Raw genomic sequence first — 27,960 nt, forward strand, 5'->3', positions numbered from 1 at the left:
GAGAATGCGTTGGTGCCTTGCGAGCGGCTCCTATACAACTGTAATAATAGATTAATTGATTCAATGGCACTTTCCCCGCATTAAGTTGAGTTAAACAATTGTAAAAAATGAATAAAATAGCAGCAGATCCCCTGTTTAATGTTCATATTTGGTGTCTCATATCATGCAAGGTTTTCCCAACACAAATTTACAGGAAGCTGCTCGATATATCATGGCTGAAACTGTGTCGTGCTGGTTAGTGAGCAAGAATAAAATGCTTTTTTGTTTCAACGAACTTCTCGCAATGGTGTATGGAACCTGAGCCGAACTTTTTTATTCGAATTGATTAAGAACCTTTTGATCCTCTACTATTTTATGTTGCACACGGACAATTTTTTTGGGTTTCCTCGTTTATTGACAACGTGCGATAACACAAATTTGCCCTTGTTCTTCCTCTTCTTTCCATATATTTGCTTATTTAAATCCACTACTAAGAATATGTTACTCCTGAAGAAGCGCCTATGTTCCCAGTTTCTCTACTTTGTAACTACTTTTGCTTTATGGAGCGCAGCCATAAAAGCTCAAGAGGATGACAGCGGCAGTGGTAAGCTAAATAGTTTAAAGCTTTGCAGATCTGTATCAGAAGTTATTGTAATTAAGCGGACATTTTACTTTATAGATAACATTGATGATACCGTGGATAATGATGCGGATACTGATGACAGCGAAGGTAGCATTATGAGCGATGGCAGCGGCGAAAATGACGATAGTAGTGGCACAGCTGTTGATACCAGCAATATAAATGAAGGAGACAATGATAGCAATACTCCATCTACTTCTAATGATGAAGTCTCGAATCCTGGTAAGTATCTAAAATAAAAAATTGGATACATGAAGAATACTTTACTCATTCTGCCCTAGAAACAACTACGGATGGCCCTTGGTCAGAACCAACAATAACTGATGTTGATAACGGTGCGAATCCAACAAGTATAACGTTTGATCCCAATGCTACGAGTCCTGTAACCACCATAACAGATGTCTACCCTACCGAACCCACATCTACTGATAATACGAGCAGCAGCACCGTGACCGATATGCTACCTACGGAAGAACCTACATTAGCTTCGTCAACAGATACATCGATGTCTAATTCGAGCATGACTTCATCTTCCTCAGTACAAAGCCCCACTACTACAACATTTATTGAATCGTCTGGCTCTAAAACCAATACAGGTGCTATAGCAGGCGGTGTTGTAGGAGGCGTTGTTGGTCTCGCCCTTGTAGGTGTTTTAGCCTTTTTCCTCATTCGTAGAAGGAGACTTAGATCTGAAGCAGACCGGGAGATATTCCAACCTCAAGATGATTTCGATGACGAGGATGAAGATGACTATATCAATAGTAGGCCACCTATGCAGCAAACTGCCGGAAAGGACGGTGATTATCCATTTTATTCTACTGCCAATCCACACAGAACGTTAATAAGTAGTCCGTCAGGAATGCCTTAGTAAAAATACAATAATACTCATTAACTATTAATAGGAAAGAAGTTATCGGAATTGATGCAACGTTCCACATGATGTTCGATTTTTTCTTTAATTCTGTCACCATTTAATGTTTGAAATTTCATGTAATAATCTCTCAGTAATCACACTACGATAATTAATATCCTAATCCTTAAATCCTGAAAAATTACATACATACAGATAAAGTATTGCTCGACAGGCAGTCAATATTGTACATGCGTTTTTAAAAATTCAAGGGCTTTCCTTTTAGCCATTTAGACTTTTTATAACAATCTGGATACATAAGCGTGTATATGTCATCTTCCCATCAATTAAAAAATAATATCCTCATCTTCATGGTCCAATACGTTAAGTTGGCCCGTTTCTTCAGCAGCTTGAAGAATAGGAGCTGAAAACAATGCAAAAAAATGATTAGATAAGGTCTTTTGCTCTTGCAAGAGAGTATCTGACTCTTCATTTCGTATATTACCTTCATGACCGTTTCTGTCAGCTTCCATAGCATTTCGAGCTCTAATGGCATCTTCAACAGCAGCACGTTCTTTTTTCTTACTTTGCACTTTTTTCAATCTATTAACCATTATCAGTAATTGGTTGGCGAATGGCGATAATACGGCTCTATTGGAGGGTTTTTGTTTGCATTTACCTAAAGAATTCCTCTCTGTCTTGTTCATCTAACTCAGAAATGATATATTTAATGGTATTTTCATAACGTGGAATAATAACATGCTCAATAGCATTGACACGGCGATTTGTTGCTTTGATGACTTCATCTAAAATGACGAATGCAGTCTTTTGTATACAAAGAACAACATTTGTCTTAGTGCCATAATACTTTATATTTAAACATACTTTAGTCATGTGGACATTACCTGCAAACTGGCAAGTTCTACTAATGTCTCTACTGCCTTAGTATAGACTTCTTTAGCTTTCTGTACCTGTTGACCACCGCGACCCAGGCCGGTAAATTCAAATGCTTTGCTCATGGTTGAAATAGTAACTCAATCATCAATACAGTGTATATAAATCAGTAATCTTATATCCTAACAACTCACCATTTCCACCTTCATTATACATTTCAAAAGCAGGAAGCATAACTCCGGAGACATTCTCTTGCTTAGCCCGGACACGTAGTTGAGCTGTCTTTGAAGCCTCTTGGATTTGATAACTATTACACAGGAGTATTAAGACCTTCCTCGGTTAGGTTTCTTGTTTAATTTTTGAAATAGCAGCAAAAAAAAAAGAAAAAAACGAACCTTATATCTCCCGTAAAGTATTGGACCTGAGCAAGAGAGAAAGAGGCTTGCTGCATCACTTGGCCCATTGTGCGTTTCAACTGAATTTTACATTAGTAACGGCTTATTGAAAACTGTAAATATGCTTCATCACAATTGTGTCAAGAAGCAAGACTGAACCTACTTCGTCAATCTTCACTGTAATGCCTCGGAAGCGCTTTGTCAAAGCTTCTGATTTACGCTTTAAAAGTGAATGACCCGTTTGAGCACCTTTTAACTTCAGCTTCATGTTTGTTAACGCCCTATACATTACGGTAATAGTAGAGTTCGTTACAAAGAGTTACTTCTGAAAATTGTATGGTTTATCGGCTGCAAAGAATGACGGTTTACATTCGCGTAGGGAAAATGTTGATACGAGCATTATTACCAGACATTGATGATTAGATTTGCTTTGTTTATGGTAATAAATCTACAATACTGATGGACAATGACTGAAGCACAATTGTGTCGAAAAATCTGATACAAAAGAAGTTGGGTTTAAGGGGGACGTTTTAAATGCAAATGGTTTCCACACAATTACCAAGTAAGGTTTCGATTTCCGTTTCTTTCACAGAAAGGGGAAAAAGGCGTAAATTCAACAGCTTTCATTTCTCTTCTTCCATTTTTTTTTTCTAACAACAAAAAATTCAATAATGAACGAAAGTTGTATCAAAGACGAACCAGACACGAAGAAGGAAGAGGCGATATTAAAGCAATCAATTTTAGCACAGAGTAAGGAAGATTCAGAAATCACAGAGACACTGCCAGAAGGAGCTGTAATTACAGCATCGTACGAAGAGAATGCTGCTGCAACCTCGCTACCAGCCATAAAGATGGAACCCTCAGAGAAACCTTCAGTCGAAGAAATGGCGAAAAATTTACAAGTTACTCACGACAATGACATTGAGATAGATGGAGAAACCGATGAAGGTAATCACCTATGCTACTTTCACCGCTTGGTAAATTGACCAAAAATCTTTGGAATATGGAATTGATTTTCCACGACTTTTTTAGAAGATGAGCTTTATTCTGAATATGAGGATTCTGATACGGAACAACAAGCATTTGTGAGAGGACGAGGTCGGAAAGCTGATACCAGGCAATCAAGTACATCAACGGAAATTTCACCGCAACATTTGAGGACAAAGTCTATCAACAGTTCACAATACAACGAAGTTACTGACGTTACGAATAACAAGCGTAAACCTAAAAAGCAAAAGACTCGGGAAGTCAAGGCGCAAACAATTTATAGATGTGATCGATGCGGTAAAACTTATCATTATAAAAAAGGATACCAAACACACATGAGCAAAGTGCATGAACAAGCAATGCCAGCGACCGTATCCGCAAGAAGATCAAAGAGATTTGAGTCTAAAGCTACTAAGATTATTGCCAATAATACTAGCACATCAAGTGCAATAGTAAACCCATATGATCGATGCCAGCTCTGCGCTCAACCTTTTTTTAATCGACTTGATTATAGCGAGCACATGGAACAAGTTCATCAAGTCGCACCAGACTTATTTCGATCAGCTATAAACGCAGATAACACGAGCAGCAATAGTAATAATGACGTTACGGATGCAAGTAATTCTGCAATTCTGTTTTGTGACAATTGTCAACAAAGCTTTACGACTATGAATGAATATACAACTCACCTTGAAGTTGAGCATAGTATTGTGACATCGTCACGCGCACCAAAAACCAAGACTAGAACTGATAAATCTCTTTCCAGAAAACGTAACAGTACTGTCACTTCTTACAATGATTACAAGTTTGAAAAAAGTATACCCGAAATACAATGCCGTTTCTGCCTTACCACAGGTTATAATAGTACTACCTACCGCGAGCACTTACAGGCAGCTCATATGTCAAACTTATTACCTATGGTTAATACTTTACTTACGAACGCCAACTTATTCCATAATATATTACCATCGTGTGAGGAATGTGATGTAACCCTTTACGATAATTTGCAAGACTGTCTTGCGCATTTTAGACAAGTGCACAAAATAGAATATGTACTCGGTCAAGGATTTGTTTATCGTAAAGATGATCTTATTGAAAGTTTGAGGAATGGAGCATCAACCTCGAAGATACATTCATAAGATAATGGCAGATACTATCGTCTATAGTTCCTTTGGTAAAATAAATCTTGCTTAACTGGATATAGCACTATCTGTTCACACAATTACCATATTTCGAAAGAATAACTGATGGTATCTTTACTAATTTGATGATATTACGTTAAATCTAACTTCAATAAGGTACTATAATCGCTGAGTGCTATAATGAAACGTACTTAAACTAATAACAAGGGCACAAACCTACCCGTTTGAGTGTACATTTTTGAAAAGCGGTTGACAATAACACTTCTATAAAATTGATATTGTTTTCCGGAAAAATTTCACCACGATCATTGAGGCGTACGGTCAAGGAGATAACATACTACAGTAGTCATGTATAATACTCAGAACACTTTGCTTCTTCATAATTTTGCAAAGAAGAGGAATATTGGAAGGTTCTTCAAACATTTATGAGTCAATGTGACCTGTTTAAGAGTACATCATTCAACGGATACTGACAACCATTTTAGGATGTTTGGTTAATTGACGGTTTTACATATTGAAGAATCTGATTGAAATGTTCTTGCTCATATTCTTTATTGCATTCTGCCTTTTTTATTCTTCGACTTTAATTCTCTCAAAATGAATCCTTAGAGCTTCAAATTATACATCAAAAGAAACTTCAATTAAGCACGCATTTCATTGGTAACAGAGAACCGAATCAATATACCATAACGCTGTCTAACTTCATCCCATTACCAGCAGCAATTAGTATATACATCCGTATGTGCGAATGAAATAACTCACTTTTCAAGATTTTGTTTTGTTGGCAAAGATAGTTTATAGAAATAATTAGTTAAGTTATACATTCGAACATAATAGACCGAAATGTTGATTTTATGTACATTTTCAACTGAACTTTTGGTGACATTCAAGGATATCATTTCTGGTTTCTATTGCTGAGACACTTTTCTGCTCTCCTCCAAACCATGCTGTACAATGATGTTATCTTTATATGGATGATCATTTCCTTCAAAAATCTTCAATCGTTCTAAGCGCACTTTACGGAGCCTGTTTTTAGGTAGCATACCAGAAACTGCTTTACGAATAGGCTAAATGTAGGCGTATTGAGTAATAGTCAATCAATAGTTTCATACAAATTTATGTCAATATTGTTCAGGTATACCTACCTCTGTAGGATCTTTTGCTTGCAAATCTTTAAATGTAATCTCTTTTAAGCCGCCAGGATACATGGTGTGATGTCGGTATAATTTTTGATCATATTTCTTTCCTGACACTAAGATATCTTTAGCATTGATGACGACCACATAATCGCCACAATCAGCTATATACGCATTTTTTAGTACGCAAAAAGAAAGAAGTACAACACATTTTAATGATATTTGAGATTAAAACAAACTATTCACTTGACTGTACTAACAAGCAGGATCATAGATCGGTTTATGCTTTCCCATTAAGGTTGTTGCGATATTCGTAGCTAAGCGTCCCAATACTCTTTGTTTCGCATCTACAACGTGCCATGCTCGAGCATAAGCAAGTGCGGTCTATTATTATATAAACTTATATAAGATGTAGCACAAAAATAAACAGATTAGTTTGGTTGTTTCTTACATTTCCAACAGCTTGGGACATCTTAATGCGTGATTAGGTTGAAACGTAGAAAAACAGGGACAGAAGGCATTTATTATTCGGGGGTGGGGAAGCAAACCCAAATTTGGAAAAGGGTCGTAAATGGAAAAAAGTTACAAGCCCGCCGTGACCGTCGCTAAGTTCAAATGATTTTTAAGCTTTCAAATAGTTGTTTCTTTCGCGATTTCTGTACAAAAAGGCGGTTCAAGTCATGAATAACGCAGCATTGTTTGGAGGAGCCATTGTGGCGCCCGTGCCAAAGACTTTTGTTGATGCTAGGTTTGTTTTTATGCAAAAAGTTTTCTCTCTTGAATGTTTGAAATTGCCTAACCTATAAAAACTTTACGTGAATGGGGATTTGGCAAGTCAGTTTAGACAGATTCCTGATAATCAAGAAGTTTTTGTTGACATGAATACACAACAGAGTCTGATTTTCGAATTATTGGAGGAAGTGGACGCGCATAAAAATGAAATTCCAAAGTAACGTGTTGAGCAAAAAAGGAAAGGACTCGTATTATGGATGATACCAACTGAACTCTTTAGATTTCATTTCCAACAACTGGCTGAAGATAATGAAGCCACAGATGCAACTGTTATATCAATTGAAAAACTCCAACCAGAATCTGTTTCATCAACAATCTCGTAAGTGATTTACAGTGCAAGTATAAAACAGGTCATTCATGAGACTTAATTTCTCTTCGTGATTCTTTTCTTTTGAACTATAAAAGATCCGAAAGAACAGAAATATATATTCTTCAAGGCGAACAGAAAATAGCCAAATTCAACGAAGAGGGAGCATGCAATACAGTTGAGATTTTTCTTGCTGTTGTTCGTTTAACTCAAGTAGCCACCGATTTTGTCATTTCTATCAATGCACCAGTCTCTTTAGCTCCAGGAAGTAGTGAGCAAAAGTCGATCAATCAAAGTAATTCAGTAACAAACATCGCTACAGTGAAACAGGAGATCAAAGCGATTGTAGAAGGATTACAGATCAAAGATTGGGGTCTATTTCAGTAAAAAGTCAAAATAGAAATGTTGAATTGCAGTAAGAATGAAAGGAAAGCCAAACTGTGGTATACATAATGATCTTTGATATGTGCATTGTATATGTAGAATAAATCAGCAACATGTAAATAAAGTGGAAGGTGTCATATAAGTAAATAAACTTTTTTAATAGTGTGTGTAAGATCAAGGTATTTAATAAGCACGTCTTCTTATGGAAGAATCGCTCTTTGTGGTTGTACTGTCATCATAGTGCGCTACGTCAACAGAACTGATGGGTGCCATTGCCACATTGTAATTCACATGATATAAGTATGGTGGCAATCCTTTTCCAAACGTATTATTTACATGGTTAGAACAAAGTAAAGCCGATATCAATATTGCCAGATGCACAGGCACAATGCTAAATGCAATGGTCCAGGCGTTCTTTAACAGGCCTTTAATGAGATTCAGATATTTGGATCGGCAGCCAGGATAAAGCGTGCGAGGGTAGCACTTGTTAGAAGTTTCATGGAAATCAGAATAAATTTTGTATCCACAGCAATGCAAATTGGCTTGGATAGTAGCCCTATCTTGAGAGCTTAACTGATAATGCCATTGATAAGATAACTTGCCCTAGTATGAATAGATAACGTGTGGGCAAATTTATTTAAAAATTAACATATTTTGCTATGACTATTAGAAAAGCAGCAACTTACCTCAATGTTCCATTTCATTCTACGATAAGAATAGTAGCCGATACTTGCTATAAAGCCCAAGCATATCCATAGCAAAAGATTATAAATGGCTAAAATAGGACGATGGTGTAATACGATACCAGTATAGCCAAGTAGCGAGGTACATAAACAGATACAGCCCGTGATTGTTATTACTACACATAATGAGAAAGAGATTGATATGTGTTTAAAGTTTAGTGTATATTCTCGAATGCTTAAGGAAGTATGAAAGAAACAGATTTTACAGTTCGCTAGCGTTCTTTCCCCGATCAGAAATATAATAGCTCGTAGATATACTACATAAATACAAAAAAAAAAAAACCTTTTCAATTGAGATATGTTATTACTACAACAATTGACCCATCATACTTACGTTTACAGTAGGTACATATACCTAGCATGAAGCATGCAAGTCCATAGATGAAAAGCTACATTTCGCGTCGAAAATGATAAAGAGAAGGCAAAAAACGATGATTGGACTTGAACAGATGAGTTTTAATGAATTTGAAAATGAGATGCATATTTTGGTTTCGTCTCATTAATAGTTTATTACCAGTGTATTAGCAAGCATCAACCATATTTTGTGTGTTGTCCATGGACGCCATTTCTTTTGCATTGACTTTGTGGTAAATGTATGAATATTGTTCGAAGAAATGACATCTGTATTGAATCGTCTTATTGTATGTATATCGGAGGATATTGAGGAAAGGATGCTACTCTGGTTAAACGACGTTTGCGATTTATTCCACAACCAAGGAAAATCTTGGTCATAGGAAGGATTATTGTCAATGCAATAGTTCCTAATAATGGATGAAGTATATGATTGTGTTGATGAACGCGTGGATAATTCAGTACGCGATGGCGATAGCGATGAATCGATAGAAGTAGAGGCGTGATCCTTGCTGTTATAATTGTAGTGACAGACCATATCCACCAGAAAAAGAGCAAGGTAATTAAAGTACGAATAGTAGAAGAAGAAAGACAAATGGAACACTTCATATTGGAAATCGAACGTTTCAACACGGCTCTTGCCCAACCATTACAAATGATTTTGTGTTTAAAAACCCAAAAATAGTATTCATTATTTGATCAGCCAATCAGAAGATTAGTTTAAAAAGAAAGCCAAGTTGATTTTTACAGTGCTTATGGCCTCAATTGGGTGCTAATTTTCTAAAAGGTACAATCAGAATACGTCTGTTGACGAAGTGAGGACGAAGTTATGGTAAAATCCACCTCTGCCCTCCCTTGATATAAAAAAGCATTACTTATTTTAAAATAGTCAATAAGAATTGGTTATAGATAGTAAATCACATAAATATGATTTTGTTGAAAATTTAATGGCTGCTTAGAAAGTTATGTAGGACATAATGATATAGGAAAAGTTATTTTAGTGGTTTTTCAAATAAGAAGCGCGGCTCGAAGAATCCTTTACCATATCAGCAATCCAAATGGTGTCAACGAGGATTGGAGCGAACGAAGGACATCACCAAGACCTTCTGGATCAGTATTACCGCTTCGCGCAGCACCATCAGAACTGCGATTCTCGTTGATACCATCAAAAATAGACTCTGCTACATATCGTTATTCATTCATGGCCTGTTGACTGCTGTAGCTTTCTCTTGCAATTTCACCGACACGCATTTTCTCAACCGATTCACAGTTTGGTAAATTTCTTCAGGACTATTGTCTTTGTATTCATCGGTTGTATTCAAAGTCCCATTGGCTAATGGCACTTTTTTCTGGTCTGGTTGACGTATATGTCTTTCCAACCGTCAGCAGTCCAGCAAGCAAAAATTCATTGGTAATCCAGAGCAATTGATAGAGAATGCTTCCTTGTGATCGGTCTTAGAATAGAACTTGACAAGTTTGTTATGCGCAAAATGCCTATCCGTCTTACAAGCCGCAGGGATAGTTCTATCTGGCAACCTGTCGACTCTATAACAATAACCCCGATACCTTTGAACATTTCAAAACAGGCTGTCCTCCCCACCGGCAGATATGGCAAGAAGGCCTAGTCCGTGTATTTCCCCTCAATATGCTTTAATCCTCCAACTATTCAAGCTGTTCTGAGACTATCCCCCCACCATCACTACCTTCGGTTGAAAAAACTCGATTTTTCACCGTATGCTTCAGTATCCATTGAGCAATATGGACATCATTCTTCCGAATGATATTTCGTGCCATTCCGTTTCGTCCTCCATTCGTTCTTTGTGCGGCACTTAATGTTATTTCCTTGAGCCTATCTTCTTCGCAGCTTTTGCGGGAAGCAGCTGCTCTTGACTAATCTAACGAATACAGTCCAATGTCCCACCCCTCTGCGATTTGTGACTAATTTATTATTTTTCAATAAAATAATCTAATTTAGAGCAGGTATTTCCTTTACTTTATTGTTCTCTCTTTCCTTATTTGATCTTGGTTTTTTTTTTTATTCTTTTTGTTGTTGTTGCTTTCTTACACTCTCATATACTCCTCTTTTCGAGAAAAAATACAGCTTTCTTTTTCACATAACAAAGTGTTAAAGGCTACATATCTTTGTATTTATACCCTTAGACCTTAAATAGATAATGGCTCCTGTCCACAGTTTAGCCACTTTTGCCATCTTAGTGATGGCTTCGGCTGTCTTCATAACGAGCACAACAGCACAGCAACTGAAAAAGTATATGGGAAAGCGCGAAGCCAATAGAAGTTATTATACACTCAATATACCTACCCAGATGGGTGCAGAACACATCATACAGCGATTAGGTGGACGATTCGAGGGTCGAATAGGTGAATTAGATCATTGGTTTATGATGAGCACACCACAACAACAACAAAGCAATAACCCAATGGAAAAACGGGCTTCGCTAATGGAAGAAGAAGAAGAAGAAGAAGAAGAAGAAGATTTTATTGTAAAACAATTTAAGACACTGAAACGACGGTCATTGCGCAAGCGAGGAGATGAAGACGACTCTCGCTTTTGGAAGGAAGCTAACCGTCTCGACAAACAAATTTTAAAAAAGCGTATAAAAAGGCTGCCAATTATACCCGCTAACGAAACACTAAAAGATGCGCAAACAGCACTAAAAATCAAGGATCCATGGTTTCCCAAGCAATGGCATTTGGTAAAGGCTCGATTTTAAACCTTAAGTTAAAGCGTTGTTGATTTTACTCTAATGAAACTCCCTTTCCTCGGAATAAAATAAAAAAAAAAAAGATTAATTTAGAAAATCCTGGAAATGATATCAATGTCACCGGTGTATGGAAACAAGGAATTACTGGCAAAGGCGTCAATGTAGCTATACTTGACGATGGTTTAGATTATAAAAGCAAGGACTTGGCCGACAATTTCTTTGCCGAGGGTTCGTACGACTTCAACGACCATGAATCCCTCCCTACACCAAAACTTTGGGATGATAGTCATGGCACGAGATGTGCAGGACAAATTGCTGCTGTTCGCAACGATGTATGTGGTATGGGTATAGCTTACGAAGCCAAAGTAGCCGGTGTGCGTATCTTATCGGGCGATTTAACGGACGCTGACGAAGCTCTTGCGCTTAATTACGAGTATCAACAGAATCATATTTTTTCTTGTTCATGGGGGCCGCCTGATAACGGACAGACAATGGAAGCACCCAATGGAATTCTAGCCGACGCTTTCATTAATGGTATCGAAAAAGGAAGAGATGGCAAAGGATCAATCTATGTGTTTGCAACAGGCAACGGTGCTATTTCAGGAGATAATTGTAACTTTGATGGCTACACCAATAGTATCTACACCATTACCGTAGGAGCCATTGATCACAATAATGATCACCCTTCTTATTCGGAAAGCTGCTCGGCTCAGCTTGTGGTAACTTATTCTAGTGGAGGGGGAAACTATATTCATACAACTGACGTGGGTGAAAACAGTTGCTCAGATCGTCATGGCGGTACATCCGCAGCCGCACCCAATGCAGCAGGTATATTTGCTCTCGTTCTGTCGGTTAGGCCTGACCTCACTTGGAGAGATTTGCAACATTTATGCGTGCAAACGGCAGTGCCTGTGAACACTTTGGACGACGACTGGAAAATGCTGCCTTCAGGAAGGATCTACAATCATAAATTCGGCTATGGTAAATTAGATGCCTATCGACTAATAGAAGCAGCTAAAAATTTCATACTAGTCAACCAACAGACTTGGCTTGAATTACCAAGCCCATTCAAAAAAAGAGCTATACCAGATTCATCAGGGCTGAAAACGAGAAAAGCACTGAAAAATACAGTTTTGGTCACAGAGGAGATGATACAAGCAGCAGGCCTGCTCCGATTAGAACATATTACAGCAACAGTCAACATTGTACATGATAGACGTGGTGATTTAGTAGTGGATTTAGTCAGTCCGAATCAAGTAGTATCCAATCTGGCAACAAGAAGACATTTGGATAATGACAAAAGTGGCATGCAAAATTGGAAGTTTATGTCTGTAAAGCACTGGTAAGAAGAAAGACGATGGGTCAATGTAGTTGATGTATGACAATCTCCGAGTAACATAAAACTCTTTTTGCAGGGAAGAAAACCCAATAGGAAATTGGACGTTAATGGTTTACGATGTGGCTAACCCTGAAACAAAAGGTCATATGTTAAATTGGACACTAACACTCTATGGTGAACAGGATCCAGCTTTTGTGGGTGAACCTATTCATTCAAATGAAGGATTACACGACGATAAAGAGCATGATATACCGGATACAACTTCTATCTCTACTTCGCCGCCTGCAACCACATCAATGGATGATACGCCACCTTCCCGACCTACACGTATTAAACCTGGTAAAACATACACTAGCGGTTCAATAACTACCACAACAATAATAGCTAGTACGTCCTCGGACGTAGCATCAGAGACAGACACTTCATCATCTGTTGATGCCTCACAAAAAGAGGACGAGCATCGCTATCTAACAGTTATTTATGCTATTTTGGGTTCGGTGGCTATTTTGAGTGTGGCTAGTGTTATGTTTATTTATCAGAAAAAGCGATCGCCGCAATTATCACGTTCACCCCTCACTAGCAGACGACCTATGAACACAAATAGTAATGGTTACGAATTTGAAGACCTTCAGCCTTTAACAACGGAGCTGGATGAGGAGGATTCTGAACCAGACGAAGATCATACTCCCCAGGAAAACAACAGACTTACCAGAGGTGTTACTTCCACAGATGGCATCAACTAAAAAAGGAACACTGAAATTGGTGAAATGTTGCTGTGTTTTTCCCATTGTTTTCTAATCCATTCTAGAAAAAAAAATACCTGATCCAGAAAATTTTAAAGGGATGTAACCCTGGGCACACCCCAGCTGTCATTAATTTTCTTTCCATTTTACCCTTTTTCCACCACATTCATTTGCATGACTACATGACTACACCATTACACGTTATAAAACTTACCCTCTGTAATAATTTAAAAAGGGAACCTTATCACTTTAATAAATTATGCTCAAAACGGTTCTTTAGCTTATTGAGAAAAAGTAATGTGCTAGATCTACGTTAGTATGAGGAATTGCAGGCTCATTTTGACGGGCCTTTCCTTACAAACCGTATTTACTTTTTGATACTGTTTCTTATTAATAACTTATTACGTTTGACTAGACGGTCTGAAGACTATTGGCAATACCGTTCATCACAAATACCAGCAAAAGGTAATCAATCAAACAAATGCCTCCTTTATACATATGTTTAGTCAATATCTAATATTCAACACTACTATAATTCATTTCTATCTGGGATATAGCGATGTATTCATGCAACAGGTAATTGAATTTACTGCCATGAGAAAGGGGAGATAATTTAATATCCTATAACTGCAAGAGTGCATTGGGCTAGCGAATATGGCATGTATCAGAGTGAAGATTATCCGTACTAACATTTGACTTTATATCACATAGCACCTACTTCAGCACCAAAAAGGGATCCTTACGAAGTGCTAGGAGTTAAAAAAACTGCGTCGGCCAGCGAAATTAAAAAGGCCTATTATGGAGTAACGAGACAGTCATGATCACTGGCATTATGCAAGCAATCAGAACTAACTCTTACTTATAAATTAATCGTTAGCTCGCTAAAAAATACCACCCAGATACAAATAAGGATAAAGATGCACGGGAAAAGTTTGTACAAATTCAAGAAGCATATGAAATACTATCTGACGATCAGAAACGACAGCAATACGACCAATTCGGGCATGGATTTGATCCGAGTGGTGGCATGGGAGGGGCTGGAGGAAACCCTTATGGCGGTTTTGGTGGAGGCAGCAATGGATTTCCTGGTGGATTTGATCCAAATGATATTTTCAATCAGTTCTTCGGAGGTGGGTTTGGAGGAGCTGCAGCAGGATCAGCAGCAGGTGGTAACCCATTCCACCCATCTCAAGGCGAGGATATACAAGTGCCGTTGACTCTATCATTCATGGAAGCTGTGAAAGGCGCTACAAAATTTGTGCAGATTAACAAAGTTACCAACTGCAGCTCATGTCGAGGTACAGGATTGGGCGCAGGTAAGAAGCGAGCTACTTGTGGCGTGTGTCATGGTACCGGTGTGCAAACTATCAGCATGGGAGGATTCCATATGCAAACGACCTGCCGTTCGTGTGGAGGTGTAGGATCTTCTATTCCGCCCGGCGCTGGCTGTCATACATGTAATAGTATGGGAAAAGTCAAAGAACGTAAAACCGTCCAGGTTAAAGTGCCACCAGGTGTTGATCATAATTCACGCATTCGCATATCTGGCGAAGGGGATGCTCCCATCGAGGGACAAGGGCCAAATGGGGATTTGTTTGTGGTTCTCAATGTGCAAGCTTCGAACATATTCCGTCGACAGGATGCTGACATTTTTGTGGATGCCAGAGTTCCTTTCTATAAGGCAATGTTGGGTGGACGTGTCCGTATTCCTACCATCGACGGCGATGTGGATGTTAAGATACCCTCCGGAGCTCAACCTGGCGATAATATCGCTTTGAGAGGACGCGGTATTCAGAAATTACACAGCCACGTACGTGGAGACCAGATTGTTACGCTTAAAGTGGAATTCCCTCGATCCTTGAGAGGTAGACAAAAGGAAATCATTCAGGAATACGCGGCTCTAGTCGATGAAGAGTATCGACCAAAACAAGAACAGAAACCTATCGTTAAACAACCTGATACACCACCGCCTTCTCCTAAGACAACCAATCACGCCACTACAGCAAAAGATTCCTCAACAACAGATAGAACACAGAATGATAACAATAATAGCAGTAAAAAACGTACTGACAACTCAAGTAAAAAAGATGGCGGCTTTTTTAAAAATGCTTTTGGTAAAATTAAAGAGAAGATTTGCAATGAAGATGAGAATGAGAGTGACAAGGGCAATAGAAAGGCGGCCGATGATGATACTACTGCTTCGAATAAAAAAGAATAGACTGCTCATGCAAATGAACAATTACTTACATCATGAAATATACATTGCCTTTTTCAACATTAATTTTGCGTAGAATAACAGTTTACCACTGTTGATCATACTATAAAGGGTATTTTACTTTTTGTCTTGTATTATGTACTAATATGAAATGGTATGTTCTTTCTTTATCTTCTTCTTATATCTATCTTGTTCTTCCGGTTGTTCGTATTGCTGTTTATTGTCTCCACTACTACTGCAATATTCACAATACCATTTACCGATAGGGGGCTCTGTTAAGCCTACACAAGCATAATGAAACCACTCTTTCTCGCACTATAAAATAGCATTGAAGATAGCTCAGTACGCCATAATGCAATGCTTCGAATATCGTAATTGCTAAGGTACTCACATTCTCTCCATCGCAAGCAACCATATCTCCGTAGGATACTTGGTTACAATAACAATATTTCGGTTCGTAAGGATCACTATCCATCTCAGACAAAAATTGGGAATTCAATGTCGGATTCGGTCGAAAAGAATGATGCGTTCTATTAATCACAATATAAGATAAAACTGAGTAAATTATTTGCTCAACATTCTGCTTTGAACAAATTTGTGTACGTCACCTCTTCCTTCCGAAAAATGAACTACTATGGGGAGATTGTTTCTTTTTAATAGTTGATAAAGATCTATTGCTATAAGTAAGATGATTTGATGATCTGTGTGGTATTGTTTCAACCGTCGCTGTATTAGGAGTCGTCGGCGCGGTAATGGCTGCATTATGGCTATTACTGACAGCACTACTAATGTTTGTTCTACTATTTTTTGGAGGAGAGCTTCGAATCCATTCTATATCTCCCAAATCACTTCTCGTCATCTGTGAATCTATTCGCTCTATATGCTTATTTACTAATTCATACATTCTTTTCGTCAATTCAATCTTCTGGTCCTGTTTTTGTACTGCTAAGCAATAATCTTTCTCTATCTGTTGCCTTGCTGTAGCTAAATTGCTATGACTTTTATTTAGTAAAGGCGACGTTGTTGACGGTGAAGAAGAGCTGCTTTTACTACTATTTTCGGTAGCTGTATTACCACTGTTGTTGTTCAATGTTTTGTATAGTTTTGCGTAAGTCCTTCTGTGCTTGCTGTAAATGTCTTTGAACCCTATATACGTTAAAAGAACGTTACACTTAAACAAAAAATCCTTTCCTTTTTTTTTCGAAAAGTAAAGCTCATAAATTACAATACGTTGAAATTCTTCATCCATGCTTCTCAGTTCATGCATGTTTTGATCGATTTCTGAAGGTAGATTTTGGAGACCTGCATTATGAAAGTAAGTAAGTTTACTGGGCTTTCTTTTTTTAAACTACAATCTCTACTTTTTACTTTCAACATAGTCTTCAAATATATCTGCAACTGACGCTGTCATAATGGTAAGTATAAATAGTCAAACGGCACAAAACAATAAAAGAGAAGGGATGAACCTTCAAAAACGAACTTTTCTAGTTCAGAGATACTTATTCCTGATTGGCCCCTTAATCTGGGTCAGAACTGCCCTGCAATATAAAAGTTACACATAGTGCATAAAATCTAACGGGGTTTCGATAATAGATTTAAACAAGCTGATGGAAAAGTAAGTGGCAGCCTAAAAAATGAAGACAGAAAATCGATGCCACCTGTTGTATTTGGTGAAGGTATGCATGGGAAGGATGTTGTCAAAACCATACCATAGGAGTCACCGGTATATTGTATAAAGAGCTCTGGAGGAGGCAATAGACGTTTCTAACTTTTGTTGCCGTTATCGACGATTTTCGCACGTCAAAAGTAAGTATGCTGGATTGACTATAACCACGTATTTAAGTAACTTAGTAATCTACCTTATGCAATTTCTCACAACTGCAAGAGTGACGATACGAAGGAAGTGAATGTCCATGGCTCAAGACGTTAATAAGTTGTGTCAAACTTGCCTAGTACTGAGGCAAAGCGATGTTAATGCTTCAAAGACCACCATTACCATTGTCAATACCATCTGGTCTGTCTAGAAAAGACCTGGCCCTCACAGGAGAAATCGTCGTATCGAAGACGGTACTGTCGGCTCCTCGGAGTAGGCAGCTTTTAGAAGGTTACTTGTTCAGGTGAGCTCATTTTGTCTCGATTACTACTGTACGTTGTTACAGTTTTATCAACTGATGCACAGTATATTTGTTTTGATTGAGTAGAAATGGTTTGCACATTTCAGCACATGCAATATGAAAAAAAAAAGAGGTATGTTGAAAGCTTGCCAATCACCTCAGCAATTTAATAATGTTATCTAATATTTATTTGTGAAAACGCCTTAAAAACCTATCTAATGCAAGTTGATAATTCTTTTAGTGTTTGGGTACAAATTATAGTGAATTTGGGAAGATGCTGATTTTTTTGATTTTTTTTTTTGGGTTTATTATTCAGAATCTGATCTGGTGTTTGCTCTTCATTTTTTATTATTCTGCGTAGTTGCCTCCAAATACTAGGAAACGAATGAATGGTATATTAGAGTTAGCAATATATTTAATCATGATAAGTACACTTTATATTCAATATCTTTGTCTTTAAAGTAGCCTTCGAAGTTGGGAAGGACGAAAATAGGATGTTTTGCGGATTTTTTTTGGCTGCTGGTCCAAGCTATGAAAGGAGCTTGTAGTACCTGTTTCTGTTTTAGTCAACGTGAAATATGTGTTGGTACCAAAGCAAACGACGAGTTGGGTTTTTTTTTTTTTTTGTTTTTTTTTTTTTTAATTGTTTTCTTAGTTTTTTCCTAGAGCTTCTTTGTCAGTGTCTGACAGACGTGTTCAGACTTTGCTTGGGACAATCTCGTGAAGCCCCAGTTGTTTTGTTCAAACACGGCTTGAAAATTGTAATTGTCTGGTTGAAATTCGATTATGCCTATGAGATGTAAATGAGGTTTGCTTGGCTGAGTATATTTATGTGAGAAGGCATGTATTTTGAGTAACTTACCGTGTTCTGTCATTTTTTGCTAGAATGTTATTGAAAGAGATATGATGAGTATTTCTTTGGTGGGTATGAGTTTTGAATGAACAGAATATTGAGCTGTTCGGAAGCATTCCCAACATGGTCACATTGTTCAGTGCTTGTAATTGACGCGATATATCTTCGCCAAATTCCTTCCTGCGTGGTTTTAACATCGCTGGAGGATATTTATCACTGTTCCAGTGACGACGTCGGAAAGCTGATCGAAAATACGTGTCGTCGTATTAACGGTGAGGTTTTCGATTATTTTTGTCAGTTCTTCGATACTCAATTTAACTGTATTTGTTGGGAGAGAGTGATTGTTTTGTGTATGTTCCATTTCTTGGTTGGATTCGAAGGAGTTTCTGGCTGACATATTTGTAGTGATTTGAAATAAAATGACAAATGAAGTTTTAAAAGCTGGGATAATGGATTTTTGTACATTGGAGGATGTAGGTTGATTGTATTGTTTATCGGAGTAACTGTGGTTGGGTTTTGTTTTCTGAGCAGAACGAAAAGGTTTATTTTTATTGTTCTACATTATGTATCTATAAAAGAAGTAGGTGATGGGATTTGATCTTATTTAAAGATGTTTAAATGTTTTACTATATGATAACAGTATATTTTATGTATGCAGATGCTAATAATTGTTGGATATTAAGATGATATCTTAATGGAGGGTTCTTGAGGAGTGGACGAGTAAAAGGACCAGTTCTTCTCGAATAAGAAGAAATTACTTCTTTTTTCCTGGATTTATGGTGTCGTTTTTGCTAGTAGAGTGTAGCAAATCTATGAGCAATATGGTTTTTTTGTTGGATATTATGTTTAAGTTCAAAAAAAGTTGTGCCTTTGCGTGTTTATATTTGGGATGCTTATTAGCCTTTTTGTACAAATTCAAAGCGAAAAAATGATAATCTTAATTGTATTATATGCATTAATATACCACGTGTACTTACATTTAATAAACCTTCTTAAGTGAAATTATTGTCTTTTTACGAATTTCAGAAAGGTTTGTAACGACTAATGTTCCATATCATAAATGATAGTGGCATTTGATTAAAGTAACTATATGCACTGAGTTTTAGCAATCACTGATTTCAATCGTGGGAACTGTAGACAATCAATAATCTGGAAAGTAAGCTGGATGATTTGAGTCAACATACATCCTCCTTAATCCAGCAGGTGTACAACATCTTTAGGTATAAAAATCAGCGCACATCAGCAATAATAAAAATGAAGTAAGCCTTTTTAATGCAGCAGTTTAAACAATATCAAAATGGGTAGCATAAGATTTTTATTGTTCAACAATGTTGACATTATTTCTGACCATTATTTCATCAACGATAGAATGTCGAAAATTTCGGTATATCACCAACAGCAGCAGTATTTTAGCTTTCTTTTTCATTGCTTTTTCGTTCAGCTTGATTACCATTGATCAAATAACAAGTTTTTGTCATGGCTGATGCTCAACAGCTATATGAAGAAGATGATTTCAATAGTGACATACCAGAAGAAGAAATTGATGAACTTTTTGAAGAGAGAGTTGAAGACTTTTCGCTAGTTGATGATACGCCTGAAGAATACGATACTATCCAACCGGCATTATCACCAGCATCACCAATATCTATCAATAGATGTATAATATCGACAATGTCATTCTTCTGGTCGGTCCTTCGTGCTATTAGACCATTAGATTATTATGTGCATCAACTTTGCTACTGGATTTTATTTCATCCATTCTTATTTGCTTGGTATTGTATACTTAAGCGGCAAAACAAGTTTCCTGATGAATGGACAACATTTCAAAGATGTTCTCAATGTTCGCTATGGCCAGTCTACTTACAACAGGCGTATCGTAAAGTCCTCGGTCTTTCCTCGTTTATAATGTTTGCAGTGGCTGTTTTGACCTCAACCTCATCTATAATTCGTTTGCTGGGTACTAAACAGTGCGACACTGAAAAAATGATATTGGATGACAACAGAGGTGTGATTATGACCATTCGAGAAAACGTACCTTTTTTTAGAAGTCTCCATATTAATCATCATACCAGTGAAAGTGACGTTAACAACGAGCCAGATGTCGAAGAAGAACTATCCGACTTATCATCACTATTGTTTTTACTTGGTCAAAAAATCTTGATGCTGAAGCAGCAACAATCTCTTCATCAACTGCAAGCAAAAAGACTTGCGGATCAAACGTTGGAAAAATATCAATATTTCAGCCCTATATTATTGTCAAAAATTCAAGAGTATTCAACTACATCTTCAAACAAAAGTAAAAAGAGCGTCGATGAGATTTTTTCGACTTATATTTCATACGTTATGGAACTATTTGACGATGTTTTGCAAACTGACACTGAGAAACAGTTATTGAAACGTCTTCTCTTGAAGGATATTGAACATCTAAGGCAACAAAAAACTTACCGTGATTACCTAAACACAATGAAAAAAGAAATGAGCTACCATGTAAGTAGCTACCATAATGATTATAACGAAGATACTGACCAGCCAGAAGTTTCATTGCCCACTATCTTGAATATTCATGGTGTACCAATCGCAATTGATGAAATAAGAAATGCCCTCTGGAATTTAAAGGTTCAACAATACCGAAAAATAAATTATGCTTCAGCAAATCTCGGTGCATATGTGCTATATCCTCTGACAAGTGCTACGTTTGAGTTAAACGGACAACGACAACGTTCACCTTGGAGAGAAGCTATCCGTAAACTGACTGTATGGTCTTCCTTTTGGCTTCTTCCAAACAGTGCTGACAAGACTATCCAGAATGACAATCACATCATTAAAACAGCAACAATGGAAGCAGAAGAAGGGAAAAGCGATAGCAGCTTATGCTGGTTGATGACAGGCCAACAAGGTAATTTGAGTATTGCACTCAGTGAGCCCATACGAATTCACCGACTGAGCATCACTTTCAAGTTACAAAAAGAAAGAGGAGGTGATATAAACAGTGATACTAATAGAAATGATTATAACGATTGGTGGTCGGCTCCAGAAGATATCGAGCTCTTTGGTATCAGTAATCATCCTATACTTCGTAGTAAGCAGCCAAGTTTGGTTCAACTTGGCAAATTTAAGTACGAATACTATAGTGGTAGTGATGAAACCCAAATTTATGAATTGGTGCAAACTGAAGAGCTTTCTAACAGTCGGCCATTTCACGCCGTAATGATTCGAGTGTTATCTAATCACGGTAATCCAGCTTATACTAAGATATGTAAAGTAGGTATTTATGGTGTACCTATTGGCAAATACGGTCTATGATTTTACCTCAATAAATAAAGAAAAAAGCGGGAAGTGATTTTTCTTTTGGTATTCAACTGCTATTGCCGATCCCCTTTTGTTCAACCTTAAATCTGCCTTTTTTTTCCTGCTTTGTCTGTTTTACCCAACGATGTCCACCCGCTATGCACGAGTAGCTGACAAAGCCACAAATGAGAAGAACTCGAAGGTGCTGAAAGCTCTTTTACAAAAACCATCCAATAAGTACTGCGCCGATTGTAAAAAAAAAGGTAACCATACGATGAGCAAGACAGAAATTTTGCACTTCAGCTCTAACTTTGGGCCTTTCTTGACAAAGATGCTCGATGGGCTTCTTGGAATCTTGGCATTTTCATATGCATTCGCTGTTCGGGTATACATCGTTCCCTTGGCGTCCATATCAGTAAAGGTATACGAGAAGAAAGAATGAGAAGATGCCATTTTGTATTGGGAAGTAACCTGAACTCTTTTCATACGTTCAGTAAAATCTGTTGATTTGGATACGTGGGTACCAGAACAAGTAGAAAATATGGTACGCTGGGGAAATGAGCGAGCAAATAAGTAACGTTTCTATATGAAGAATATATAAGCAGGTTTCAGCCTTTAACTTATTCGACTATTTATCAGGTATTGGGAGGCTAGTCTCAAAGATAGAAAACCAACAGAAAGTAATATGGAGATGTGGATTCGTGCCAAGTATGAACAGAAAAGATGGGCAATGAAAGGACCTATTCCTGATCCCGAAACTCTTGGTGGTGATAATGATATCGATGACAGCGTATCCGTTAGAGTAACGTAACTTATACATTTTGCAACATAAAGGGTTGTACCGCACTTATCTTAATGCACCTCTTCTACATAGACCTTGGCGACGAGTACAACATCAGCCGATTCTTCTCCTGTGGCTCAAAAACAACAGCGTTCAGCGAAATCGAAACAATCAGAGTTCGCGAATTTGGATGCTTTCTTGGGGTCTCCATCTCCATCTTCTGTAACAAGTGACAAAACATCGAGCACTAACTCTTCTATTGCTGTTCAGCAGCTTCAAGGTGCTGATTTTTTTGCTAATAGTAATTCTCAGAAAGCGAATGATGCTTCAACAAGGCAACAACAACAACCAGCTGTAGATGATCAAACTAAAAAGTTGAACGATATCAAGTCTTCCATACTATCACTTTATAGCAGTATGCCTGCTGCACAAGCCCCGACCTTCCAGCAGCAGCAACAGCCATTCTTCAACAACAATAACGCCACTACTACTGCAAACTTGACGAATCAATTAGCAAGTCTAAATTTAGGACAAGCTTATGGTCAAACGACTCCAAATACCAGCAATAGCAATAATGTGTGGGGCTCATTTATGAGTGCTTCAGCACATTCTCAAACTCAGCAAAATCAGCCTCAAGGAAGCCAATTCTTTTCGTCACCCAACATTACTTCAGCAGCAACTGAACCCGCAAAAAAAGTTGAAAAGAAAGAGTAAGTCTAGTATTGATTGATAAAATAAGCGTATTGCATTTGCTTTATTAATACCAATACATGTATACTTATTCCTGTGATAGTGTTTTCGCAGATTTATTAGGCTGACAGTAACAACGACAGTTGGATTTATCGTTTTTAGAGTAGAAGTCTTAGGCTCTTAACAATAAACTAATCACATTTTAGAAAAATAATTAGTACGAACGCTTTTTATTGTAATTATAAATGGAATGAGGAATTGAGATCTTTCTATTGGGGGAATGTAAAATTTGCTACTGTACGTTTAAACAGAGATTTTATTACATAATATTAATTTTTTAAAGCCCAATGGACACGAGATATTAAGCTTATCTAAATTGCCCGGGGCAGCTCCAAAGGCTTAAAAGAAACTAAAAACCCCTTAGGGCTCAAGGGTAAAAAGGATTATGTACTAAAGGATTGGGGGAGGGGAAGAGGGTAACCAGTCGAGCAATAGGTGCCCTAACCGAGGAGTTGTAGGCGGCTCTTGAGAGTGGTGTAAGTAGTCGAGTTCAAACAAAATGTGACAAAGTGCTGGCCATAGAAAATGCCAGTGTTGTATTTGGGATGGGTTGTTGATCGGATGTGTAGGAAGACGGTTGAGGACATAGGATATGGGATCACGGACTGATGTGGGGAGTCGTAGGCGGTGGTGCATGTTTAAACAGGAGATAGCGTGGAACTTTGTAAGTAATGACGAGGGATGTTTAAGGCAATAGGTTCGGTGGCCTCCAGGAAGCCAACCCAAACGCCATCGGATACATCGGCTGCGTTCATTAGTTGACATAGGAGGATAAAGGATCGGGTCGATCATTAATCGAGAACGGCATTGAGAGATCAGTTTGGAGTTGAGGCTGTTCGATTGTTGGATGTGAAGGAGGCTAGTGCGGAAGTTAGCAATACAGCGTCGCAGAGCAGCTGATTCAGATCGTTGATTGAGCGGAGAAGAAGTGTAATCTTGCCAGATCGGAGAACGAGCAAGCTTGCAATATAACGATTTACTTTGTTGCTGGCCTATATATGGGAGTAGTATCGAGATTAAAGTATCAGTAGGTAGTGAGGTAGAACGTAATAGGAACTTAGCTTGTAGGACGAAGGAGCGTTCTTTCATGGTGGGCAGATTGGCAAGGTGGAGCATAAGTCGGGCAGACGATCTACTGGATCCACCAAAGATTCGTCGAATACACTTGTTCTGGGTATCTTCGAATTGTTTATATTGCTTCGCGGTTAGGGGGCTAATGGCCAGTCCGTATTCCATCTTTGCGCGGACTAATTGGGCATATAACCGTAGTGAGAGCAGTTTTTCGAATCCACCAGGATTGACACCGATTGCTGCTAATTGGTTCATCGTAGTAAGGGCCTTAAATGTGTTAGTACGTGCTAGTTCATTTATATCTATACTACCACCTGGTTGAAAAGGTATCCCTAGATACGGAAAAGTGAGCTGACGTTGTAGAGGAACTCCATAAAGCTGGTAATCTATAGGGTGCGTTGATCTGTCTAGTATAACACATTTATTCGGATGCCAGCGATAGCCTAGCCGAAGACTATGAGCTTCACATTGTTGCAACAGGGTCTGAAGATGATCTTTATCAGTAATCAAGACGACATCGTCGGCATATAGTAAACAGTTGATATTTAGAATCAATTCCGGAACAGGCAAGGAAAGATCCAGTGGGCTTGGACGGAGCAGTGTAGGTAGTTCGTTAATGTAATATGAATAGAGTATAGGAGATAGTATGGATCCTTGAAGGACACCAGTAGTAGGGCTGAAAGGTTCTGACTTGGCATTGTTCTGGAGGACTTCAATGCTGACATCGTCAAACATGTTTTGAAATAGGGCAAGGAGCGGTACTGGAATATGGGGACGAAGCACTGTCCATATGACGTTACGGTCAACCGTATCGTACGCTGATTTGATATCGAGGAAAGCTAGAACTGGTTCGATCTTGTGCTGGCGTTTCAAAATATTGCAGATTTCCGCTAAACAAAGAGCTTGATCTAAGGAGCTACGGGCAATACGGAATCCACCCTGCGCAATATCGAGTGGGGGACTATTGGCCAAAAGGTAATCTTGGATGCATCGCTCTAAAATTTTGCGAAAAATAGATGTAAGACTAATTGGACGGTAGTTACCTGGATCGGTTGGGGGGGCCTTTCTTATAAATCGGAATCGTTTGGGCAATGCGCCATGACTTAGGCGTATAGGACCATTTCCAGGTTAATTGGAGGATATTTAATAGAAAGGGCGCTATTCGGTCGCTGACTGGTTGCAGCATTTCGATTTTGATATCATCCACCCCGGGAGCTTTCTTACGGGGGAGGCTTTTGATCGCATTCACAATGGTATCCTCAGATATGAAGAACTCGTTTAAAGTGAACGCTTGCGTGGGGTCAATTGGTGGTAATTGGCGTTGATACGGTGATGGAAGATATTGACCCGAATACGTGCCTTGCATATGAGACACCATGAGATCAGCTGCAGCTTGTGGACCTTCTGGGGAAGAGAACGAAGGGGTTAGATTTCGCTTCTTACGGATTTTACTAAAACGTGCAATTGCTTTGGTATACTCTTCATGACTCATCTGATAACAAAACTGTTGCCATGTTTCCTGTCGACGACTTCGATAGAGACGACGAAGTTTGGCCTTGGCTTGCTGATGTTTGATCCAGTAGTCAAGTTTGTTCAGTCCAGTAGCCCGGCGCCATTTCCGATAATAGTATTCTCTTTGATCAAACGTTTGTTGCATTTCGACGGTCCAGAAGGATTCCAAGTTTATGACATGTGGTTGAGTGACCCGTCCACAGACTTGATCTAGTGCGGCATAGAGAGCAGTACAAAGATTCGACTGTAAGAGCTCGATCACTTCAATAGCTTGTGTACGATACTGGATGTGCTGAGCCATATTTAAATCAGTGGGGTTACGGTCAAGTTGGTCTTGAAAGGTTTGTCGATAGGCATGGATCTTGCCAGGTTGCTGTAGTTTCCCTAGGTGCCATTGTTGTCGAGGAGGTGGTAGTTTCTTCAGGACATTCTTGGGGCAATCAAACGTCAGTGACATGTATTTGTGGTTGGAATCAAGCGACAGGTCGTCGCGAATGAGCAATTTAGGATTACTGAGTTCAGTATTACTCAGAAAATAATCAATGATACTGGTGCCATTAAATGTGAGTGACGTAGGCTGTCCATATTGAAGTCTAGAGTTCCAATTAATGAGGTTATTGGCACGGATACAATCATACACCAATTTTCCTCGGTAGTTGAACGTTGAATCTCCTGTGTATGATCCCATACGGGCATTGAGGTCTCCACATATGATAGTTGTGGTGGTTGTAGATGACTCAGTTGAGAGGCTATGCAAAATCTCTGTTACTTCATCGTTAGTTAAAGAGGGAGGGAGGTAGAGACAATGGATGAGAAAATTAGATACAATAAAGGAGAGGGAATATTTAGATAGAAGCGGATGTGTATGGTTGATGTGATGAACTCGGAGGTGGTGTGCAGGGTTAACTAAAAGAGCGATTCCGTTTCTCCCTCGGTAGGTGTTTTCAACTGGTTCCCCATATGTGTGGTATTGAATCCAGTGAGTTGGGTATCGACTGGGTGGTAGTAACCACGTTTCAGTGATTAATAGAAAAGTAGATGAGGCGGCTAAGTTTAATAGAGGTGTAATAGCTTGTTTTCGGAGGCCGGATGCATTGAATTGTGATATGGTTAAGGTTGTCATTAATGTTGAAGATCAAACTCTTCCTCATCAAATGTAGGGGCGGCCTCTGACATTACATCATCGGCGAAGAATGGGGATTCAGAGGTTTGTTGATTTCGATTGGAAGCAATAGTGGCATACAACTCCTTAGTTATTTGATTAGTTTCTAAAAAGTGTCGAGCAACAGCATATTTAACTGGGATTCGAATATACTTAAGTGCATTCATGATACGGGTCTGATGGAGCTGACGAGCCATGTCATCGCGTTCATTGTCGGACAGGTCGTTATATTTGGGATCTTTAAGTATAGTTCCACTGGTTGGGTTGAATGATTCTTGGATTGTGATCTTAAAATCACGTAGTTGGTCTTTGAACTCGTTGGAGTAATCGTTGTGAACAAGTACTGCAACAATGTTACGATCAGGGTAATGTATATCAAGAAGGCGGCTGTTGTTGATATCAAGTTTGCGGAAATGGTTGCGAAGCTGTCCTATAGGGATACGAGCCTTGGTGGGGAGGTAAATATATTGGAATCCTTGGTTATTTGAGGGTGCTTGAAGGATACGTGCAGCAGCTTCTTGTCGTTGAAGACGTCTCTGTTCTCGGTTTTGTTCCATGCTGCGTTTGAGTTGTTCGAGGCGGGCTGGGTCGCGCCAGGGTAATGCAGCCATGTCGTGCTGGGCCGCTAGGGCGTCTTGGGAGGAGGGATGCTGAGCATTAAGCTGAACGCGGAGCTTTTCTATCTCTTGCTAGGCTGCTTGAAGTTGCTGGGTGAGACTGGTTACCAGGGTAGTTAGTTCGGCAATCTGTTGTTGGGGATCTAAGGTACTCGTAGCAGTGCTGGCTGTTTGCGTAGCTGTTTCAGGGTT

At 38.6% G+C, this 27,960-nt stretch overlaps 12 protein-coding genes across 12 annotated transcripts; 8 read left to right on the plus strand and 4 right to left on the minus strand.

Annotated features, from left to right (window-relative positions):
• Positions 1–477: 477 nt before the first annotated feature.
• BDF20DRAFT_917959 (uncharacterized protein) lies at positions 478–1,559 on the plus strand (the record flags this gene model as incomplete). Its single annotated transcript, XM_053084633.1, has 4 exons — positions 478–583; positions 659–841; positions 901–1,464; positions 1,522–1,559. The coding sequence occupies 4 exons, from the start codon at positions 478–480 to the stop codon at positions 1,557–1,559; spliced, it is 891 nt and encodes a 296-aa protein (XP_052930647.1).
• A 257-nt stretch (positions 1,560–1,816) lies between these two features.
• BDF20DRAFT_908556 (D subunit of V-type ATPase) lies at positions 1,817–3,171 on the minus strand (the record flags this gene model as incomplete). Its single annotated transcript, XM_053083493.1, has 8 exons — positions 1,817–1,893; positions 1,975–2,072; positions 2,149–2,294; positions 2,375–2,478; positions 2,558–2,670; positions 2,759–2,838; positions 2,922–3,039; positions 3,128–3,171. The coding sequence occupies 8 exons, from the start codon at positions 3,169–3,171 to the stop codon at positions 1,817–1,819; spliced, it is 780 nt and encodes a 259-aa protein (XP_052930648.1).
• A 258-nt stretch (positions 3,172–3,429) lies between these two features.
• On the plus strand, positions 3,430–4,992 carry BDF20DRAFT_933051 (uncharacterized protein; the record flags this gene model as incomplete). Its single annotated transcript, XM_053084743.1, has 2 exons — positions 3,430–3,706; positions 3,791–4,992. The coding sequence occupies 2 exons, from the start codon at positions 3,430–3,432 to the stop codon at positions 4,882–4,884; spliced, it is 1,371 nt and encodes a 456-aa protein (XP_052930649.1). The 3' UTR covers positions 4,885–4,992.
• A 451-nt stretch (positions 4,993–5,443) lies between these two features.
• On the minus strand, positions 5,444–6,531 carry BDF20DRAFT_902872 (50S ribosomal protein L13). The gene is made up of 5 exons (XM_053082896.1): positions 6,475–6,531; positions 6,284–6,407; positions 6,033–6,187; positions 5,748–5,954; positions 5,444–5,648 (listed from the first exon to the last, which is right to left on the minus strand). Exons 1-4 carry the CDS (start codon positions 6,493–6,495, stop codon positions 5,796–5,798), a joined length of 459 nt encoding a protein of 152 aa, XP_052930650.1. The 5' UTR covers positions 6,496–6,531; the 3' UTR covers positions 5,444–5,648; positions 5,748–5,795.
• Positions 6,532–6,703: 172 nt separating this feature from the next.
• On the plus strand, positions 6,704–7,509 carry BDF20DRAFT_917963 (uncharacterized protein; the record flags this gene model as incomplete). The annotated part of the gene is made up of 4 exons (XM_053084634.1): positions 6,704–6,771; positions 6,859–6,972; positions 7,036–7,134; positions 7,221–7,509. The coding sequence occupies 4 exons, from the start codon at positions 6,704–6,706 to the stop codon at positions 7,507–7,509; spliced, it is 570 nt and encodes a 189-aa protein (XP_052930651.1).
• A 180-nt stretch (positions 7,510–7,689) lies between these two features.
• BDF20DRAFT_840547 (uncharacterized protein) lies at positions 7,690–9,138 on the minus strand (the record flags this gene model as incomplete). The annotated part of the gene is made up of 5 exons (XM_053079401.1): positions 7,690–8,109; positions 8,193–8,365; positions 8,456–8,506; positions 8,584–8,638; positions 8,764–9,138. 5 exons carry the CDS (start codon positions 9,136–9,138, stop codon positions 7,690–7,692), a joined length of 1,074 nt encoding a protein of 357 aa, XP_052930652.1.
• A 1,786-nt stretch (positions 9,139–10,924) lies between these two features.
• Positions 10,925–13,405, plus strand: BDF20DRAFT_908558 (peptidase S8/S53 domain-containing protein; the record flags this gene model as incomplete). Its single annotated transcript, XM_053083494.1, has 3 exons — positions 10,925–11,314; positions 11,407–12,665; positions 12,739–13,405. 3 exons carry the CDS (start codon positions 10,925–10,927, stop codon positions 13,403–13,405), a joined length of 2,316 nt encoding a protein of 771 aa, XP_052930653.1.
• A 182-nt stretch (positions 13,406–13,587) lies between these two features.
• Positions 13,588–15,623, plus strand: BDF20DRAFT_840549 (uncharacterized protein; the record flags this gene model as incomplete). Its single annotated transcript, XM_053079402.1, has 5 exons — positions 13,588–13,699; positions 13,821–13,870; positions 13,963–13,981; positions 14,117–14,208; positions 14,283–15,623. 5 exons carry the CDS (start codon positions 13,588–13,590, stop codon positions 15,621–15,623), a joined length of 1,614 nt encoding a protein of 537 aa, XP_052930654.1.
• Positions 15,624–15,761: 138 nt separating this feature from the next.
• Positions 15,762–17,031, minus strand: BDF20DRAFT_830407 (uncharacterized protein; the record flags this gene model as incomplete). The annotated part of the gene is made up of 7 exons (XM_053078380.1): positions 15,762–15,814; positions 15,854–15,935; positions 16,012–16,175; positions 16,395–16,604; positions 16,674–16,766; positions 16,851–16,922; positions 16,989–17,031. 7 exons carry the CDS (start codon positions 17,029–17,031, stop codon positions 15,762–15,764), a joined length of 717 nt encoding a protein of 238 aa, XP_052930655.1.
• A 557-nt stretch (positions 17,032–17,588) lies between these two features.
• Positions 17,589–18,981, plus strand: BDF20DRAFT_840551 (uncharacterized protein; the record flags this gene model as incomplete). Its single annotated transcript, XM_053079403.1, has 3 exons — positions 17,589–17,737; positions 18,390–18,533; positions 18,681–18,981. The coding sequence occupies 3 exons, from the start codon at positions 17,589–17,591 to the stop codon at positions 18,979–18,981; spliced, it is 594 nt and encodes a 197-aa protein (XP_052930656.1).
• Positions 18,982–20,063: 1,082 nt separating this feature from the next.
• Positions 20,064–21,890, plus strand: BDF20DRAFT_840552 (uncharacterized protein; the record flags this gene model as incomplete). Its single annotated transcript, XM_053079404.1, has 1 exon — positions 20,064–21,890. The coding sequence occupies one exon, from the start codon at positions 20,064–20,066 to the stop codon at positions 21,888–21,890; it is 1,827 nt and encodes a 608-aa protein (XP_052930657.1).
• A 130-nt stretch (positions 21,891–22,020) lies between these two features.
• Positions 22,021–23,474, plus strand: BDF20DRAFT_908561 (uncharacterized protein; the record flags this gene model as incomplete). Its single annotated transcript, XM_053083495.1, has 6 exons — positions 22,021–22,126; positions 22,207–22,296; positions 22,370–22,448; positions 22,515–22,682; positions 22,764–23,366; positions 23,450–23,474. 6 exons carry the CDS (start codon positions 22,021–22,023, stop codon positions 23,472–23,474), a joined length of 1,071 nt encoding a protein of 356 aa, XP_052930658.1.
• Positions 23,475–27,960: the final 4,486 nt, after the last annotated feature.

The sequence above is a fragment of the Mycotypha africana genome, assembly GCF_025528875.1.
Source record: "Mycotypha africana strain NRRL 2978 chromosome Unknown BDF20scaffold_20, whole genome shotgun sequence".
NCBI classification, from domain to species: Eukaryota; Fungi; Mucoromycota; class Mucoromycetes; order Mucorales; family Mycotyphaceae; genus Mycotypha; species Mycotypha africana.

Excerpts from the sequence above, each read along its gene's own strand:
- BDF20DRAFT_902872 (XM_053082896.1), bottom strand. The coding sequence starts at position 6,495 with ATGTCCCAAGCTGTTGGAAAT. Across the intron at positions 6,188-6,283 it reads ACCGATCTATGATCCTGCTT|CTGATTGTGGCGATTATGTG; the intron begins GTTAGTACAGTC and ends ATGCGTATATAG. Across the intron at positions 5,955-6,032 it reads AAGCAAAAGATCCTACAGAG|CCTATTCGTAAAGCAGTTTC; the intron begins GTAGGTATACCT and ends GCCTACATTTAG.